The sequence below is a fragment of the Triticum urartu genome, chromosome 1A (assembly GCF_056163025.1).
Source record: "Triticum urartu cultivar PI428250 chromosome 1A, HENAU_Tu73, whole genome shotgun sequence".
Taxonomy (NCBI): Eukaryota; Viridiplantae; Streptophyta; class Magnoliopsida; order Poales; family Poaceae; genus Triticum; species Triticum urartu.
Genome location: NC_141873.1, coordinates 30,931,759 through 30,949,523, shown reverse-complemented (window position 1 = coordinate 30,949,523; position 17,765 = coordinate 30,931,759). Strand labels below are relative to the sequence as shown.

At 40.3% G+C, this 17,765-nt stretch overlaps 1 protein-coding gene across 1 annotated transcript; it reads right to left on the bottom strand.

Moving 5' to 3' along the window:
* Window positions 1-14,466: 14,466 nt before the first annotated feature.
* Window positions 14,467-16,603, bottom strand: LOC147988745 (uncharacterized). Its single transcript, XM_087546339.1, has 7 exons — window positions 15,998-16,603; window positions 15,693-15,891; window positions 15,438-15,536; window positions 15,081-15,319; window positions 14,887-14,959; window positions 14,633-14,734; window positions 14,467-14,487 (listed from the first exon to the last, which is right to left on the bottom strand). Exons 1-7 carry the CDS (start codon window positions 16,405-16,407, stop codon window positions 14,467-14,469), a joined length of 1,143 nt encoding a protein of 380 aa, XP_087402465.1. The 5' UTR covers window positions 16,408-16,603.
* Between the last annotated feature and the right edge of the window lie 1,162 nt (window positions 16,604-17,765).

Genomic DNA, 17,765 nt, shown 5'->3' with positions numbered 1-17,765 from the left:
CGACGGACGTGCGCGTCCTCCTCACTGACACGGTGACGCACCACCTCCACGGGGTCCTCGAGCCTCTGGACCATCACTGGCCCACGCGACCGCCACCAAAGAAGGTTCGGGTCAACGACAGGCTGGCTCCTCACCAACCTGCGCCCCCCGGTAGGTAGCGCCTCCCAGTACCACCCCGACGGAGCCCAGTCCCGGACGGACATGGCCCATCTGGTCAAGCAGGTGTCGTCCTCCGCCGACTCGACAACGAGGATGCGGGATAGGCATCGTCCACGTCGATGCGGGAAAAATTGCTTTAACTAAAAAAATAGCAACAAGTTCTTACTAACTAGTTCTATTAATTCAACTAGTTTTTATTAAAAATAAACTTACTATAAATAAAAATAAACTAGTACCTAATTAGTACCTAGTTCTTACTAACTAATTAGTACCTAGAAACTACTACCCTAATTACCATCTAATTTGATGAAGCTAGGGGTGGAAAGTGGTAGCGGATATTCCAATTATCCAACTATAAAGTGAAATAAGTGGTCAAATTTTACTCGTTTTATGATTCATATTAGAAATTTGATTCGTTTCCACCCTTACATGAACCCTAACTCATTTGAGCCGCATCCACATCCGATTCGTTTCCACCCTTACATGAACCCTAACTCATTTGAGCCGCATCCGCATCTGATTCGTTTCCACCCTTACATGAACCCTAACTAATTTGATGCAACTAAAATATAAAGAAACCCTAGGCATAGGTAGGGGAGAGGGAGGAGCAGGTGTGCTCACCTCGGGTGCCTGCGACGAGGGAGGGGCAGGCAGCGTCGAGGTCAGGGTCGGGGCTCGGGCACGCGGCGGATGGCGGCGTCGAGGTCGGGGTCGGGGGCGGCATTGAGGTCGGGGGCGGGGGCGGCGTTGAATCTGGGGTCGGGGCGGCGTAGAGGGTGTGCGGAGAGCACGCGGCGGCCGACGGGCGACAGCCGCGGTGAGAGTGGAGAGCTGGATTTGGGGGAAGTGGTCGTGGGGAAGGACGAACCCCGTGGTTAAGTCAGAAGTAGCAGTAGCGTGTTCCAGAAAGCACGCTACTGCTACATTAGCTACAGCGCGTTCTGGGATACACGCTACTACTACTCTTTTCTCTTTGTTCCCCTTTTTCATTTAGTTTTCTTCACATTTTATTTTTTTTCCTTTCACCTTATTCTATTTATTTCATTTTCAATTACCTTTCTATGTGCTTTCCATTTAATTTTATATCCTTTAGCAGTAGCGAGTTTAGATTAAAACGCGCTGCTACAAAGAAAGTAGTGGTAGCGCGGTTCGATATAGGTCGCTACTACTATGTGTAACCTATCGGCTAAGCCGTGGGAATTTTAGTAGTAACGTGTTTAGAACAAGACGTGCTACTGCTAAAACTTTATCTACAGCGCGGTTTGCACAGGTGCACTACTGCTACTTAGCACCAGCGTGCTTCTTTGACCCGCGCTACTGCTAAAGTTCTGTGTATAAGGTTTTCCCTAGTAGTGTGGGATCACTTGATCGCTCAGTACATCTTGTACGCTTTGTGTGTTGATCAACTTGATTCACTCTTGACTTAATCTTGATCAACCTTGAATCTTTCCAATTCTCTTCATTTGGATGATGTCTTGAAGGTAGACATGAATGATCACACATTCTTCTTCTTCTTCAAGGCATGCTTGCAATAAGCTCAACACTCACATGGCCAATCTTTGGATAATTCCTTGAATAGCACCTTGGTCGACACAGACTCTCCTTGAAACCAACACATGTACTCCAAGAAAAGCCTATGGACAAAACCTTCAAATATAACTCAAGGCAACCATTAGTCCATAGAGATTGTCGTCAATTACCAAAACCAAACATGGGGGCACCGCATGTTCTTTCAGTAGGCATTGGTACCGGTTGGTGCCACGAACCGGTATGAATGCCCGCCTATGGTCCCGGTTGGTGGCAGGAACTGGGACCATAGGCCTTGTGCTGGCATGGTGCAGTGGGAAGTTTAGTCCCACCTCGCTAGTTGAGAGGGGCTCGGGGTGGTTTATAAGCTTTGCTGCCGCCACCCTCTCGAGCTCCTCTCTATTGCAGGCTTAATTACGGGCCTAATCTCTACTTTGCCATGCATGTTGGGCCTATTGGGCCTTCTGCGGGCCTGAATCCTGGCCCATTGTAGGATTTCTAGTCGTATTCAGGCCGTGGAGGTCCAGTAGGTGGCATTTTTTTCTTTTTATTTTTTTATTTCTACTTAAAACTAAATATTTATAGTTTTTTAGTGATTTCTTTTTGCTTTTAGGTCACAAAAATTATAAACTTTCTGTTAGTGCCATTAGTTTTAAAATTTGAATTTTTTTAAATGTATGTGAATCACTAGTTTTATGAATAAATTTACTATAAAAATAGATTTTTGAGTCATTCTTTTTCCTGATATTTAATATTACTATCTTTTATAAATTCTTTTTGCTATTAATGTGTTGAACAAAAAATACTTGGTTAATATAAGTTGCATAAATTTTATATAATTTTAGTTTCAAAAATACTAGAGGTTTATAAAAGCTTTTTAGTTGATTCCTTTTGCTATTATAGTTTTATAAAAGCTTTTTAGTTGATTCTTTTTGCTATTGAAGAATATTATAGTTTTATTTTAGTTCATCATAACAGAATATTTTAATTGATTTAGTTTTTTAGTTGATCATAACAAATATTATAGTTTTATGCATTTTATTATTTTTCATGCATTTACTGCTTTTTGAGCTATAAGACCCGGAAATTGAAAAGGATTTCAAATGAACTCCAATAAGGTTGCAAATTGGCATGGTATCATCATTTCACACGGAAACTCGCTTGTTACAACATGCATTTCATTTCTTCACATGTAACTGCAGTGATATTCTAGATCAAAGGCATCATTATAATAGTTGTAGAGAGAAAGTCTTCACTTTTTCTTCGCTTGTGTCGTTTGCTTATTGCGCCGTAACCATGGATAATCTTCATCATTTATTAGGATGCTTAGGTCAGCCTTGACTTTGAATGGAGGAATTCCAGGAAACTTTTCATAATCTTCAGACATGTCTGTCTTGCCCTCCACTCCCACGATGTCCCTTTTTTCTGAAAGAACTATGTGGCGCTTTGGCTCATCGTATGATGTATTCGCTTCCTTATCTTTTCTTTTTCTCGGTTTGGTAGACATGTCCTTCACATAGATAACCTGTGTCACATCATTGGCTAGGACGAACGATCTGTCAGTGTACCCAAGATTGTTCAGATCCACTGTTGTCATTCCGTACTGTGGGTCTACCTGTACCCCGCCTCCTGATAGATTGACCCATTTGCACTTAAACAAAGGGACCTTAAAATCATGTCCGTAGTCAAGTTCCCATATGTCCATTATGTAATCATAATATGTGTCCTTTCCCCTCTCGGTTGCTGCATCAAAGCGGACACCGCTGTTTTGGTTGGTGCTCTTTTGATCTTGGGTGATCGTGTAAAATGTATTCCCATTTATCTCGTATCCTTTGTAAGTCAATACAGTCGAAGATGGTCCCTTAGACAACGAGTACAGCTCATCACAAACAGTGTTGTCACCTCTGAGACGTGTTTCCAACCAACTGCTGAAAGTCCTGATGTGTTCACATGTAATCCAGTCGTCGCACTACTCCGGGTGTTTGGAGCGCAGACTGTTCCTGTGTTCATCGACATACGGGGTCACCAAGGTAGAGTTCTGTATAACTGTGTAGTGTGCTTGAGACCAAGAATATCCGTCCCTGCATATTATTCAGTCCCCTCCAAGCGTGCCTTTTCCAGTCAGTCTCCCCTCATACCGTGATTTAGGGAGACCTATCTTCTTAAGGCCAGGAATGAAGTCAACACAAAACCAATGACATCCTCTGTTTGATTTTCCTTGGAGATGCTTCCTTCTGGCCTAGCGCGGTTACGGACATATTTCTTTAGGACTCCCATGAACCTCTCAAAGGGGTACATATTGTGTAGAAATACAGGGCACAGAATGACAATCTCGTCAACTAGATGAACTAGGACATGCGTCATGATATTGAAGAAGGATGGTGGGAACACCAGCTCGAAACTGATAAGACATTGCGCCACATCACTCCTTAGCCTTGGTATGATTTCTGGATCGATCACCTTCTGAGAGATTGCATTGAGGAATGCACATAGCTTCATAATGGCTAATCGGACGTTTTCCGGTAGAAGCCCCCTCAATGCAATCGGAAGCAGTTGCATCATAATCACGTGGCAGTCATGAGACTTTAGGTTCTAGAACTTTTTCTCTGGCATATTTATTATTTTCTCTATATTCGACAAGAAGCCAGTCGGGACCTTCATACTAAGCAGGCATTTAAAGAAGATTTCCTTCTCTTCTTTGGTAAGAGCATAGCTGGCAGGACCTTCATACTGCTTTGGAGGCATGCCGTCTTTTTCGTGCAAACGTTGCAGGTCCTCCCGTGCCTCAGTTGTATCTTTTGTCTTCCCATACACGCCCAAGAAGCCTAGCAGGTTCACGCAAAGGTTCTTCGTCACGTGCATCACGTCGATCGAAGAGCGGACCTCTAAGTCTTTCCAGTAGGGTAGGTCCCAAAATATAGATTTGTTCTTCCACATGGGTGCGTGTCCCTCAGCGTCATTCGGAACAGCTAGTCCGCCGGGTCCCTTTCCAAAGATTACGTGTAAATTATTGACCATAGCAAGTACGTGATCACCGGTACGCATGGCGGGCTTCTTCCGGTGATCTGCCTCGCCTTTGAAATGCTTGCCTTTCTTTCGACATTGATGGTTGGCCGGAAGAAATCGACGATGGCCCAGGTACACATTCTTCCTGGATTTGTCCAGGTATATACTTTCGGTGTCAGCTAAACAGTGTGTGCATGCATGGTATCCCTTGTTTGTCTGTCCTGAAAGGTTACTGAGAGCGGGCCAATCGTTGATGGTTACAAACAGCAACACATGCAGGTTAAATTCCTCCTGTCTGTGCTCATCCCACGCACGTACACCGTTTCCATTGCATAGCTGTAAAAGTTCTTCAACTAATGGCCTTAGGTACACATCAATGTCGTTGCCGGGTTGCTTAAGGCCTTGGATGAGAATTGGTATCATAATCTACTTCTGCTTCATGCACATCCAAGGAGGAAGGTTATACATACATAGAGTCACGGGCCAGGTGTTGTGATTACTGCTCTGCTCCCCGAAAGGATTAACGTCATCCGCGCTTAAAGCAAACCATACGTTCCTTGGGTCACCTGCAAACTCAGCCCAGTACTTTCTCTCGATTTTTCTCCACTACAACCCGTCAGCAGGTGCTCTCAACTTCCCGTCATTCTTACGGTCCTCACTTTGCCATCGCATCAACTTGGCATGCTCTTTGTTTCTGAACAGTCGTTTCAACCGTGGTATTATAGAAGCATACCACATCACCTTCGCAGGAACCCTCTTCCTGCGGGGCTCGCCGTCAACATCACCAGGGTCATCTCGTATGATCTTATACCGCAATGCACCGCATACCGGGCATGCGTTCACATCCTTGTGCGCACCGCGGTAGAGGATGCAGTCATTAGGGCATGGATGTATCTTCTGCACCTCCAATCCTAGAGGGCATACGACCTTCTTTGCTGCGTACGTACTGTCGGGCAATTCGTTATCCTTTGGAAGCTTCTTCTTCAATATTTTCAGTAGCTTCTCAAATCCTTTGTCAGGCACATCATTCTCTACCTTCCACTGCAGCAATTCTAGTATGGTACCGAGCTTTGTATTGTCACCTTCGCAATTGGGGTACAACCCTTTTTTGTGATCCTCTGACATGCGATCGAACTTCAGCTTCTCCTTTTGACTTTCGCATTGCGTCCTTGCATCGACAATGACCCGGCGGAGATCATCATCATCGGGCACATCGTCTGGTTCCTCTTGATTTTCAGCAGCTTCCCCCGTTGCAGCATCATCGGGCACATCGTCTGGTTCCTCTTGATCTTCAGCAGCTCCCCCCGTTGCAGCATCACCGTATTCAGGGGGCACATAGTTGTCATCGTCCTCTTCTTCTTCACCGTCTTCCATCACAACCTTTATTTCTCCGTGCCTCGTCCAAACATTATAGTGTGGCATGAAACCCTTGTAAAGCAGGTGGGTGTGCAGGATTTTCCGGTTAGAGTAAGACATCGTATTCACACATTTAGGGCATGGACAACACATAAAACCATTCTGCTTGTTTGCCTCAGCCACTTCGAGAAATTCATGCACGCCCTTAATGTACTCGGAGGTGTGTCTGTCACCGTACAACCATTGCCGGTTCATCTGCGTGCATTATATATAATTATGTGTGTCAAAAGTAATAAAATCAGACAAGTATCTATCTAAAGTAAGAAAATCAGAAAGAAAATAAGAACAAGAGGCTCACCATGATGGTGCCGGCGACGAGATCGGCGCGGGCGATCGACGGCGGTGAAAACGGGGACGGGGCGTGATGGACCGCTAAATCTAGACAAATCTCGGGAAAAATGGAGCTTCGAGAGGAGAAAGCTTAACTAGTGTCGCTCGGGCATTTCATCGAACACCTCATGTGCATAGGAGGTGAGCTAGAGCACCCAAATGCCCTCCCCTCGCTGGCCAGAAAAAACAGAGCATTGTGGAGTGCTATGCCGCGGCGACGGGTATATAGGCAACTTATTTGTCCCGGTTCGTCGCACGAACCGATACAAACGCCCCCCTTCTGTCCTGGTTCTAGGCACGAACCGGTACCAATGGCTGTGGGCCAGGAGCGTGGCCCATTGGTCCCGGTTCATGCCTAGAACCGGTATAAATGGATCCAGACGAATCGGGACCAATGCCCACGAGGCCCCGGCCGGCCCCCTGGGCTCATGAACCGGGACTAATGCCCCCCATGGGTCCCGGTTCGTGAAGAACCGGGACTAATGGGCTGGCCAGGCCCGAACCAAAGCCCTGTTTTCTACTAGTGAGGATGTCCCCGGCGGTGAGGACTGAGAGGAGGAGTGAGCGGCCGAAGCCGGGAGATCGCCGAAGAGATCCTCAAACACCATGGCGACTGATACCAAGCTAGACGAGAGAAAGGCATTGAATTGTCAATCAATTATGCCGTGAGAGTACAGATACATATACAGGCACCCCCTCCCCTTGTCCCCGTGGCACGCAGGCCGAAGAGGAGGGGAAGGTGCGATCCTGAAGACCAGGAGAGTTACAACAGTGATACAAATATACAGATAAGGTACAGTGCATGTCACGCTAACACGGCCAGACACAATGGGCAGGATTAGTGCACGCAATGTTCTTGTAACTTTTCCTCCTGGGATGACACTCCCGAGCAACAAAACAAATTCTATGTGTACCACAAATCTCCCTTTATGCAATAATATCTTTAAATGGTCTAAACACATGCAATAAGAAAAATCAACACAAACAATATAAAATAATAATGTGTGCAACAACGGAGGTAAAATTACAAATGAACTCAATCCTTCACAACAGACGCCAAAAATGATTGCAACATATCTCTCGTGTGTATGCGCACGTGGGGACGAAGGGAGTATTATTTATTTCCGTGTTTGTAATTAATGTTTTATGCATGCCTAGGAGCCATAAGTTCCTGTATGTGAATCCAGATTCAATACAATACACCATCCGAGCCAACCTGGTAAATTATGTTTATATCGTGTTGTTCCTGATACAGGAAGCTTACACCTTCACGGCACGAACATGTAATAGTAGGTTCACATGTGCCCAGCCACAGCTACAACAACATGTAACTGTAAACTTTGGCTCGCTGACAATATTTCCTTAATCATCACATATCATGGTATTTCTTGATGATTCAATTCATTTATTTTCTACTATATATGTTCATGCCTCCAGATGATTATGGGTTCAATACAAGTAAGCTAATATTATACGCAGCATGGCAACAAGGTCCTTCTGGAACCAAGACTCTACAGAAGATGAACCAAATGGTGAGACCACTGAGCAGCCACCTGCCATGCTAATTCTTAATATTATTTTTCTTCTGCTGATGTTTCATTTTTTTTTCTCCAGACAATATATAACCCAAGCCTCCTTTATTAGTGCATAACTTCATTTAGGATTTTTTAAATTAAGAAGTCTTTGAAGAATCCAATATATCCCATTTACTTCTTACGGTTGCTTATAGAATATAGGTTGATCATTAGTAAGCTTCACAGGACAACCACTATCTTATTTCACAAATTTAGGTAAATGTCAGTAATTTAAAAAGGACACACTTCTTGACGACACCTTACGGGTGGCCATTGTGACGATAGGATTCCACTTCCAAGTATCTGTTGCCCACTACTTTGTCATTAATCTCAGCGCCCACGAAGCAACTATTAAAATAGAAATAAGATTATTAACGGGGTCACAATTTCTTTACCACTCCTTCTGTTACCAATTTCTAACTCACTGGCATCTAACTGTGAAATATATATATTCTGTAACTGTAATATTTTCCATCTTTGTTCAGGCTTTGGAGTTATATATCGAAATTGTGAAAACACTCATGTATTAAACAAGAAAAATATATGTTCTGAAGGTGGTTTCAAAACCAAATTCTATATCCAGGTTGACAACTCACGGCATTAGACATTTATGGCGTCATACTTTTTTCCTTCCTACTACTTTAAATCCAATTCTCAGCGCAACTTGGTACTGACGAAATTCCAAAACAACATGGTTTTGGAAGCTATAGTTTTAGGACAACTCATGATAATCCGTTTCCATCATTGACAAACCCTGCTATAAAAGGCATTGTGGATCTAATTTTAGTAATCAGAACAAAGGTACTATAGGTATGTGATTCTACCATGCATTCAGCTCTTGGCCTATAGTTAAACCCAAATGATAAGTGCCACAGGATCCCTTAATCCAAATGATAAGTGCCACATGTGTCGCACGAAGCACTCCAGACCTGGCATTTTTTACAACTAAAGTTATCATCCAAAAAGAAAAAACAAACCCAAAAGAATCTAAAACTTGTTATCCGAAATGGAAGTTGTCATGCTTGACAAATAAAGTTAACATCCTCGCATCACTAAACTTTTCATGAAAAATGTTTGGAGTTGCCTTGTATTTGTGCCACATGTGTGACACTTATCAAGATCATAATTAAAATATATGTCATTGTAGGTTATTTTTTGAAGTTGTGTTTTGTTTGATGTGTATTTGAGTATGGCACCTCCTGTTAGTATGCCAACTATTAGTGGCGTCCTTTCTCTCAGAGATTGTGCATATTACACATACTTAAATGTCTCTTTGTGATTTAAGTTATATAATAACCTTTACATTCCCGAAAAGGCATATCAATATAGTTAGCTGCTTTAGGCATATACAGTCCCAAATGATAAGTGTCACATGTGTGGCATGAAGCACTTCGGCTCTGACTTTTTTTACAACTTAAGTTGCCATTCGATAAGAAAAAAATAAATCAAAAATATAAAACTTGCCATCCGAAAAGATAGTTTTCATGATTGACAACTAAAGTTCCCATTCTCACTTCACTAATCTTGCCAGAAAAAATGTTCGGAATTGCCATGTGTTTGTGCCCCACGTGTGGCACTTATCAGGGTCCTATATTCGTCAAAATTATACAACCCATGCGATACAGTGACATGAAGATCAATTAGACATCAAATACTTCAAACAATGTACGAGTATACCACTACATTACCTTGCTGATTATGGTTATTATATTTATTATAAATCATAATAATATGTTGTTACTAATATTATTGTTATAAAAATAATAATTATTGAAGAAAAAATTACTAGCTCTATAATTTTTGTGTAAAGGCAATTTGAATCATCATGTAATTAGTACTCCCTCTGTCCCAAATTACTTGTCGTTAGAAATGGACAAAAATGGATGTATCTAAAACTAAAATACGTCTAGATACATCCATTTTTACAGCAAGTAATTTCGAACGAAGGGAGTACAAGACTAAGTTATTGCTCACGCATGTGCGCGGGCCACTGTGTTTGTTATAATAAAATAAGCATATATGCAAACATTTGGATTCATAGTATTCCATCAATAAAATAAGGGAACCGCGACACTAGTAATTACAAGGCGAGTTGAGAGAGATAACAAAAGATTGGGTGAGTGGATGTGCAATCTCACCACCCGAGTTAAACTTATCACCCAGGCAATGTACAAACAAGGAAAATATTTAAAATATTAAATATTACTAAATTAATACTATACTGTAGAAAATGATAATGGCAATTTCTTTCTTCTTTGCAGGTAAATGGCAATTATTATTATCTATAGAAAACATAGAAACATAGTCGCTGGAGACATTTCCTCTATCCTCTAATATTTTACAAGTAAATATTTTCCATATATAACTAAAATACTTAGTAGGTTGTAAAATTAATACATTTTTTAGGTAAAAATTAATACTATATCCTTGGTATGAGAGCCCTCTGAAGTTGGGAAGTGTTAGATGTGTTGTCATCTTATTTCCCACCCTGTCCTATAAAACTACCACCTAGCATAAGCATCCAAAATCACTCGCCCATCGATCACGTAGATTGCCACATATCATCACTCAGCTACTGATCATCGAAGACGAGGTACAATCTAACCAATTACAAGATGGGCAAGAAACTGTTGTTCATGGCCATCCTTCTCATCCGTAAGTGTTCGATAAGAGCCAACTAGTGAATCTTCGATGAATTTTGTTCAAATCTCGTTCTTCATATGTGCAGTGGGGGCGGCGACAACAGCGGTGCGGGGCGAGCTGGTGTGCGACGTGCTGAGGGCAGAGTGCATGGTCAAGTGCTGGCAAGGGACGGGCAAGTGCATGCGATGCTGCCAGGCCCTGGGCTACGTCCATGGCCGCTGCAATCTCGTCCGCGGCGACGTCTGCTACTGCTGCAACGACGACGGCGCACCTCCCTCCTCGCCTGCACAAGAGCGACACGGCCGGCTACCATAGATCCTCCTCCTTCTCCTCACTTTTATTTATGTACGATGGATGGAGCGAACTGACTCGTGGACGTCGATTGTGGTCAAGTTCTCAACAAATGGATCTGGTCTGTCTTTTAACATTATGCAAATTTAGAATTGTGTGACATTAACTTTATTTTTAGAAATGTCGCATAATTTTTTTGTTGAGCTGGAAGAGAGAACCAAGAAATTAGATGTCCCCTTCTACAACTCTCATTTTCAATTTTGTGGTCAACCTCATTTCAGTCTTCCAACGTGCTCACCCCTGATATCTTGTGATTGGGGGGAGTGGGAGGGGGTAGGTGGGGAGGTTTGCATCAGTGCCAACACTATGTGGTTCTCACTAGGGTTTTGCATGCGCGGAGAGTCGAAGAGTTAGAAATAGTTCACCTCTCACCCTTCTCCTCCTCCTCCCCCACCTCTCTATTTTCAGATGTAATGGGGTAAAGAGAGAAAGTTTGAAATGGGAGAAACCAAACACTGAGCAAAACCCAAAATAAAATTAACCAAATTTTGTGTTTTTCCTGTTGGTAACACAAAATTGTGTTTCTGGTCAGCTACCAAATTACCATTTTTTGAGAGAATGCCGAATTAGCATTTGTTAATTCAATTCTAAGCCAAGGTTAACCAAAAAATCAAAGTACTATCACTGCCATAATGTTAAAGCCCATTGATTTGATAAAGGCCAAAGTCCTGAAAGCCCATGAAAAATTAGATCTTTTGCCCCACTTTACTTCCCACTTAGATAATCCCGCCCCCCCCCCCCCCCGAGAGGCTGCCGGGTGGGGCCGGGGCCACTGGTCATTGAGACAACCTTGGGGCAAATCATCTAACCCCTTGTAAAGTGGGGCAAATCATCTAATCTCCCGAAAGCCCACATGCCGCACTCCATGAATTATCTCTGATGGCATACCCTAGTTCCCCAACAAGCCCCCTATATGACGCTTATTGAGACAAAGCGCTCAGCAATGGGAGCCCCTATTTGTCGACCTGCACGGCAGGAAACACACACCCCTGCCTCCACGCACATGCTTTTTGGGTCTTTGGAGTATTTTTTTCGAGCAGAGATTGATACCGCAAAGAAAGTGTTTCGAAGAGATTTTATTGTAATTTTAGTCATCGGAGTTACTCCCTCCGTTTTTTTACTCCGCATATAAGATTTGTTTGAAGTCAAACTAAGCAAAGTTTGACCAAATTCATATAAAAAATATCAACATCTATAATACTAAAATTATACAACATGAAACTTAATTTCATAATGCATCTAATGATATTAGTTTTATATTGTGAGTATTGATATTTTTAATATAAACTTAGTCAAACTTTATAAAGTTTGATTTTGACCAAATGTTATATGCAGACTAAGAAAACAAAGGAGTACTTCATATTTTCTTGAATCTTACGTCCAAATTAGTGTACCTGTAATTATTGTGAGTACGAATAAAATTACAGATATTTCTAAAAAAAACTGTGCCCCGTATTTATCGGCCTACGTGGTAAATACGGACTGTCCTGAGCAATCGCACAAGATGCCCTCCATTAGGCCGGCCCACGTAGTGAACACTGTCATAACGAGCGCTCTTGCAAAAAAATTCTCTTTTCTTAGTTTCCTCCTGTTTTTTACAGGCTTTCCAAGAAAATAACATCAAGTATTTTTATCAAAAAAATGTAATTTATTTTGCAAATTTCAGAACAATGTATAAAATGATTATGAAGAAATTTTCATAACACAATATTGTTTTTGAAAAATCTGAACTTTTGAAGTATATGAAAAAAATGATAGAATTGCGACAGATGTTTTTGCGAAATTGAGAACACGTTTTGAAAAATTGCGATTTTTTTGGAAAAATGGAAATAAAGGAAAAAAATGATACAAACGGTTGAAAAGGCAAACCGGATAAAACCTGAAAAGGAACCTTCCCGTGTAGAAGGTTCCCAAAACAGTAAAAAAAATCAGACAAGAAGGTATGTACTAAATGGTTCATTCCCGTGCGGTCATTTCCGGACACTTTGTCGCAATGCGCAACATATAAAAACTCGAAGGGCCGCAATGAGCAACATATAGGAAGTCGGCCTGCACCTTTTTTTAGGTAAAATCGCCCCACACATGAGTGGGCGCTCGCCCATGCTCACACAAGGTAGGCTATAGCCCAATATGGGTTCTGGGTTCTGATTGTTGGTGTAGCTAACTAACATTTTTCTTAAAGAAAATAAGCTGCCTACAGTTGGACGCTGCATTTCTACACCAGGTCCAGATACTCTCGGGTGTGAATAGTAATTCGTTTAAAATAGAAGAAAAGTTCAAAAAATTCTGATTTTTTTGTGGTGCAAGATGGCCGAATGTGTGATGCCCCTGCTAAATTTGGTGGAGTTTGAACATTCGAAGAGCCCGTGACAAAAAAACATTTTTGGGCATATGAGTAAGTTTGAAAAAAAAAATGCAATGTTCATAGCCGAAATGGTCTCTTTTGGCATGAGCTCCTCGGATGTTGTTTGCCCACATATTTTTGCACACACCTGGCGCACTCAAGCATCTTGCATGCGAAAAATTTCAGACTTTTTTGTATTTTTTACTATTTATTTTGATTTATTGTTCATCGGGAAAATTAAGAAATTAAGAAATTTTAATATACTTTTTGATAACGTTTGTACATTCAAAAAAATGTTCATATATTTTTAGAGTATTTTTTCCAAAAATATCCATGCATTCAAAATATATTGATGAACCTTTATTTAGTTTCGTGCAAATATCATTTTTTAGAAAAACGTTTATGACAAAAAAAAAGTAGATGGGCAACAACAAAAACATCTCCTAAGGCGCCGGTTCGGTCTCCTGGCGCCCACTGAGGTGCCCGTACTGAGCTTTTGATTGGAAGCCCATTTTACTCGTTATGTCGGTATCTGGTTCGCTACCCTGTTTTTGTGCTTCGCTGTCCTGTTTTCTCCTCTACTGTTTCTGTGCTTCGTTGCCCTTCTGTTTCGCTGTTTCTTTTTCGTTGCCGTTTGTTTATTAGAAATTCCTTTCATTTGGTTGTAGCTTTTTTTTCTAACGTCAGCGAGCACTCCTATTTTTCTTTGTAAAAAAAAGTTTTTTGTCTCATCTTTTAGATAAAGAAAAAAATAGAGGGTGAATAAAAATAAAGAAATTGAATTTTCTTATTAAATATTTTGAAAGAAAAGTAACCAGATTTTGCTCGTGCCTTGTTTTGGAGAAGTAATTATTAAGCGAAAATTGACTATTTTTAGTATAGTTAAGGTAATCAAACAGAGAAGGAAGCATTGAATGTTTAGTACAACAGAACAAAAAATAAATATTTCAGACTTGTTTTGAACAAATGACCCCCTCAACATTTTCTTCATTCGAGTAGCACGAGAAGGAAATTAGTTCTCATTTGGTAGAGAAAAAAGTAAAATGGAGAAAAATGTTTATGTGATCAAAATGTGGTCATCTTGTATCTTGAACATGGTTTAAGCTGAATATTGATTCACCTGAATAGCCGGAAACCCTGTTTGTAAAAAAAATAGAAGAAGTTTGGTCAGTTTATTTAAGTAGAAAAAGAAAAAAAATAGTTTCTTGTTGTAGTTGAATATTATTATTTAATGTATTAAAATTAAAAATGTAGGGGGAGGTTTTCGAATGGCGGAACTAACGTGATTTTGTTGGAAAGCTTTGACCAATGGTAGTTGAACTTCACTGTTGGAACAAGTCGCTATTTCGTACAGAAAAATTTCTCTTAAGGCCTGTAGGTCATGCTGCAAAAAAATAAAAAAAAAGTAATTGTATTAGACACTCTCATTCTTTTTTTGAAAAAAATGTACGTTGAGTTTTATTTATTTGGAATATCAAGCATGTACTTTTTTAAATCAACAAATTATTTACATGGGCAGCTTGAAAAAGAACTTACAGTTGTGAATCCTGGCACTCCCATCCCCCGGTATGTTTTTAGAATTTGCAGGAGGAATATGCCGGTGTCGTACCTGAGTGATAAGAAAGAGAATTTACTAGGAGTTAGGAGTGCGCAAAAATATTACAAAGTGAAAAAAAATTAATTTGAAGTACAGTGCACAGAAAAAAAATGATTCTTTCTTTCTTTTCTACCTGAAATGAGTCTGGGGTACTGGAACAAAATGGTAGTCAAATTCTTTTATGTTGAATGCGATGCAATTTGGGTATGTTTTCGCAAACAGACTCTTGAAGTTGAATGTAACAGTGCTGATAATTGTAGTGAATTTGTTGTTTCCAGATCCATCAGGATTCATTATATCAAAGAACTTGCCACTGTCAAAGTTAGCAGTGATTACAATCCACTGTTTGTCATTGAAGCAAGGCAGATGAACCTGTTAGAAAAAAAAGAAGAAGGTACAGACATATTAGTAGAAATTGAAGAGTGGAACATAAAAATTTGGTGTTCAGTTTTCTTTTTAGAATGATTTGCTCGAAAAGATAGTTTCATACGAAGTTTGCGTTCTGTAAACTGAACCCAACAGTTGCTTCGCTTAACATGTCTGCGCATATTGGATCTGAATGGTTTAGTAAGGGTCTCATTAGAAGTTCCTGATGAAAAATGAAAAAATGAGAGTAAGTTTGTATGAATGTGTAGACAAAATAGGAATAATCACCAAATTAGTAGTTACACAAAAAAGTACATTAATTACTCATGTCTTCTTTGTGTGATGAAAAACCAAGATATGATAGAAGAAGAAAAATTACCATGTTTTCTATGCCGACCATATGGACAATAGGTTCGTTGCTTGGTATTAGACCCTGCCTTCCCCGATTGAGTAGATCTGTGTTGAGCATTTTAGAATAGCAATCCAAAGTGTGTGGGTTCATCCAGCCGCCTGGCCTCATTGAAACAGTCAAAGTTTTTTGATCGACCCACACGTTATCTATTTGGAATATCCTTTGGCTGTATAGAATAGAGTAAGTAATTTCAGGGTTGGTAGTAATGAAGCATGGTGGTGAAAATTAGTAAACAGAAAAAGAATACATAACCATGTACAAAACATTTTCACCTGATGTCTATATGAGGTAGAAGTGACGACATCATTTTGAAGAAATCTGCTTGAGCTGCTGTTGAGAAAATAACTTGTTTCGAATTGAGCTGAGTTGTTTTGTGCAATTCTGATGCTGAAGAGAAGTTCTGCATCGGTGGCTCCTCTGCTGCTGCTTTATCTCTGAGCAGACATTCAGCTTCGTAATCTTCTAGAACTTGGTACATGATAGGGTCTGGTATAGGGGTGCCGAATCTGTTGGCTGCTTTTTCTGAAGAATTGTGATAGGCCCTAAGTGGGTTGTTGCTATAGTGGAAATGAGTGTTGCTACCTGAATTCCTTACAAGAGATTCATAGTTGGTTTTGGGAAGGATTGATGAACAACCAGGAGGTGAATAATTTGCTTGGTAATTGTTTGGGACTTCTTGCATAGGGACTAAATTCAGGCTGTCTGTTATAGCGGTAAAAGAAGGGATGTCAATATCTGAATTATGTGGTTGACACGCATTGGATGTACTACCCAGGTTGTAGTTTTGAGTGGTTGGAAAACTTCTGGCAGGAGGCGCTGATTGCGAGCTTTTCGTATTCCTGGAAACATCTAGGGCAAGCGTAGTTGTTGAAACCGTACCTTGTTGCAAACAGTACAGTTTGCTATCTGATTGCATGATAGAAAAAGTCATTAGAAAAAGAAAAGGAACACTGTATTAAGGATAAAAATGGTGCAAAAAAAGAAACCTAATATGCAGAAATTCTAAGGAAAAAAGGGGGTAGTGAAGAAATAAACCTCTGCAGTTATGATTAGGTCTAACGAATTTCAGTTGGGTCAAACAGAATTTCTCTTTTGTGCAATCAATTTTGTCTGTTTCTTGCATCTCATTCGCTTCTGTGTGCGTATAGATGTAATCTTTGAGTACTGCATACAGTTTTAGAAAAAACGAAGAGAAAATGTATTAGATCGTGTTTCAACCTATGTATAAAAAAAGGAGAAACATGCTGGAAAAGAAAATATTTTAATTGAAAAAATTAGAATTACCTTGTAGGAAATCGATATCTGGGTAGTCATATTCTTTATTTATTTTATCGATGACGAACAAATCTTCAAAGGTTGGTGAGCTTTTCTGAAACAGGTCATCAATGCTTGATGAGTTTTCTAAAAGGAGGCACTCTGAGAATTTCTTGTCCAACCATTGAATGGATGAATCTCCATCTTCCTTTTCCCAGTTTGGAGGATTACTGTAAGGCATTGCGAAATCCAGGAAATCATGTGACGATAAAAAAGTTGTTGGATCCTTGAAGTATTTGTTTGAGTAGATTTGTTCAGCTTGCTGGTGTACTGAAATGTGGTTGTTCGGGGATGTAATTTGTTCATTTGCAGACTCTGTCATTTCATTGTTGATGTGGGTCAAACTGTTGGAGATTGTCGAATGGAGATCATCAATGTATCTTTCCGTTGTTGGAATGGAGTTTGATATTATCGTTTGCCAAAATTTCTTGGTCATATCTTCAAGCATTGCCTTCTCCTGAAGGGTATTCACATTAATAAAAATTACTTTGCATATATATGTGCGTGACATGTCAATATATCAGCAAAAAAAAATATAACTATATTTAAAATGATGAATGTATCATACATGATAAGAAGAAAATGGAAGAATGGAATAATGAAAAGTTTCCAACCTGTAAGTTGTAGATTGATGGAAATTTGGAACTGATGTACTGTAGAATACATGTAGGGAGTTTGTTTATTCCTTCATTTGATATATTGTTGAATGGAGTTGATGAAATATGT

Coding starts and splice junctions, on each gene's coding strand:
- LOC147988745 (XM_087546339.1), bottom strand. CDS start 16,407: ATGCAAGAAGTCCCAAACAATTACCAAGCAAATTATTCACCTCCTGGT. Junction 14,960..15,080: donor GTACCCCAGACTCATTTCAG/GTAGAAAAGAAA, acceptor CTTATCACTCAG/GTACGACACCGGCATATTCC. Junction 14,735..14,886: donor GAGTGCCAGGATTCACAACT/GTAAGTTCTTTT, acceptor ATTTTTTTGCAG/CATGACCTACAGGCCTTAAG.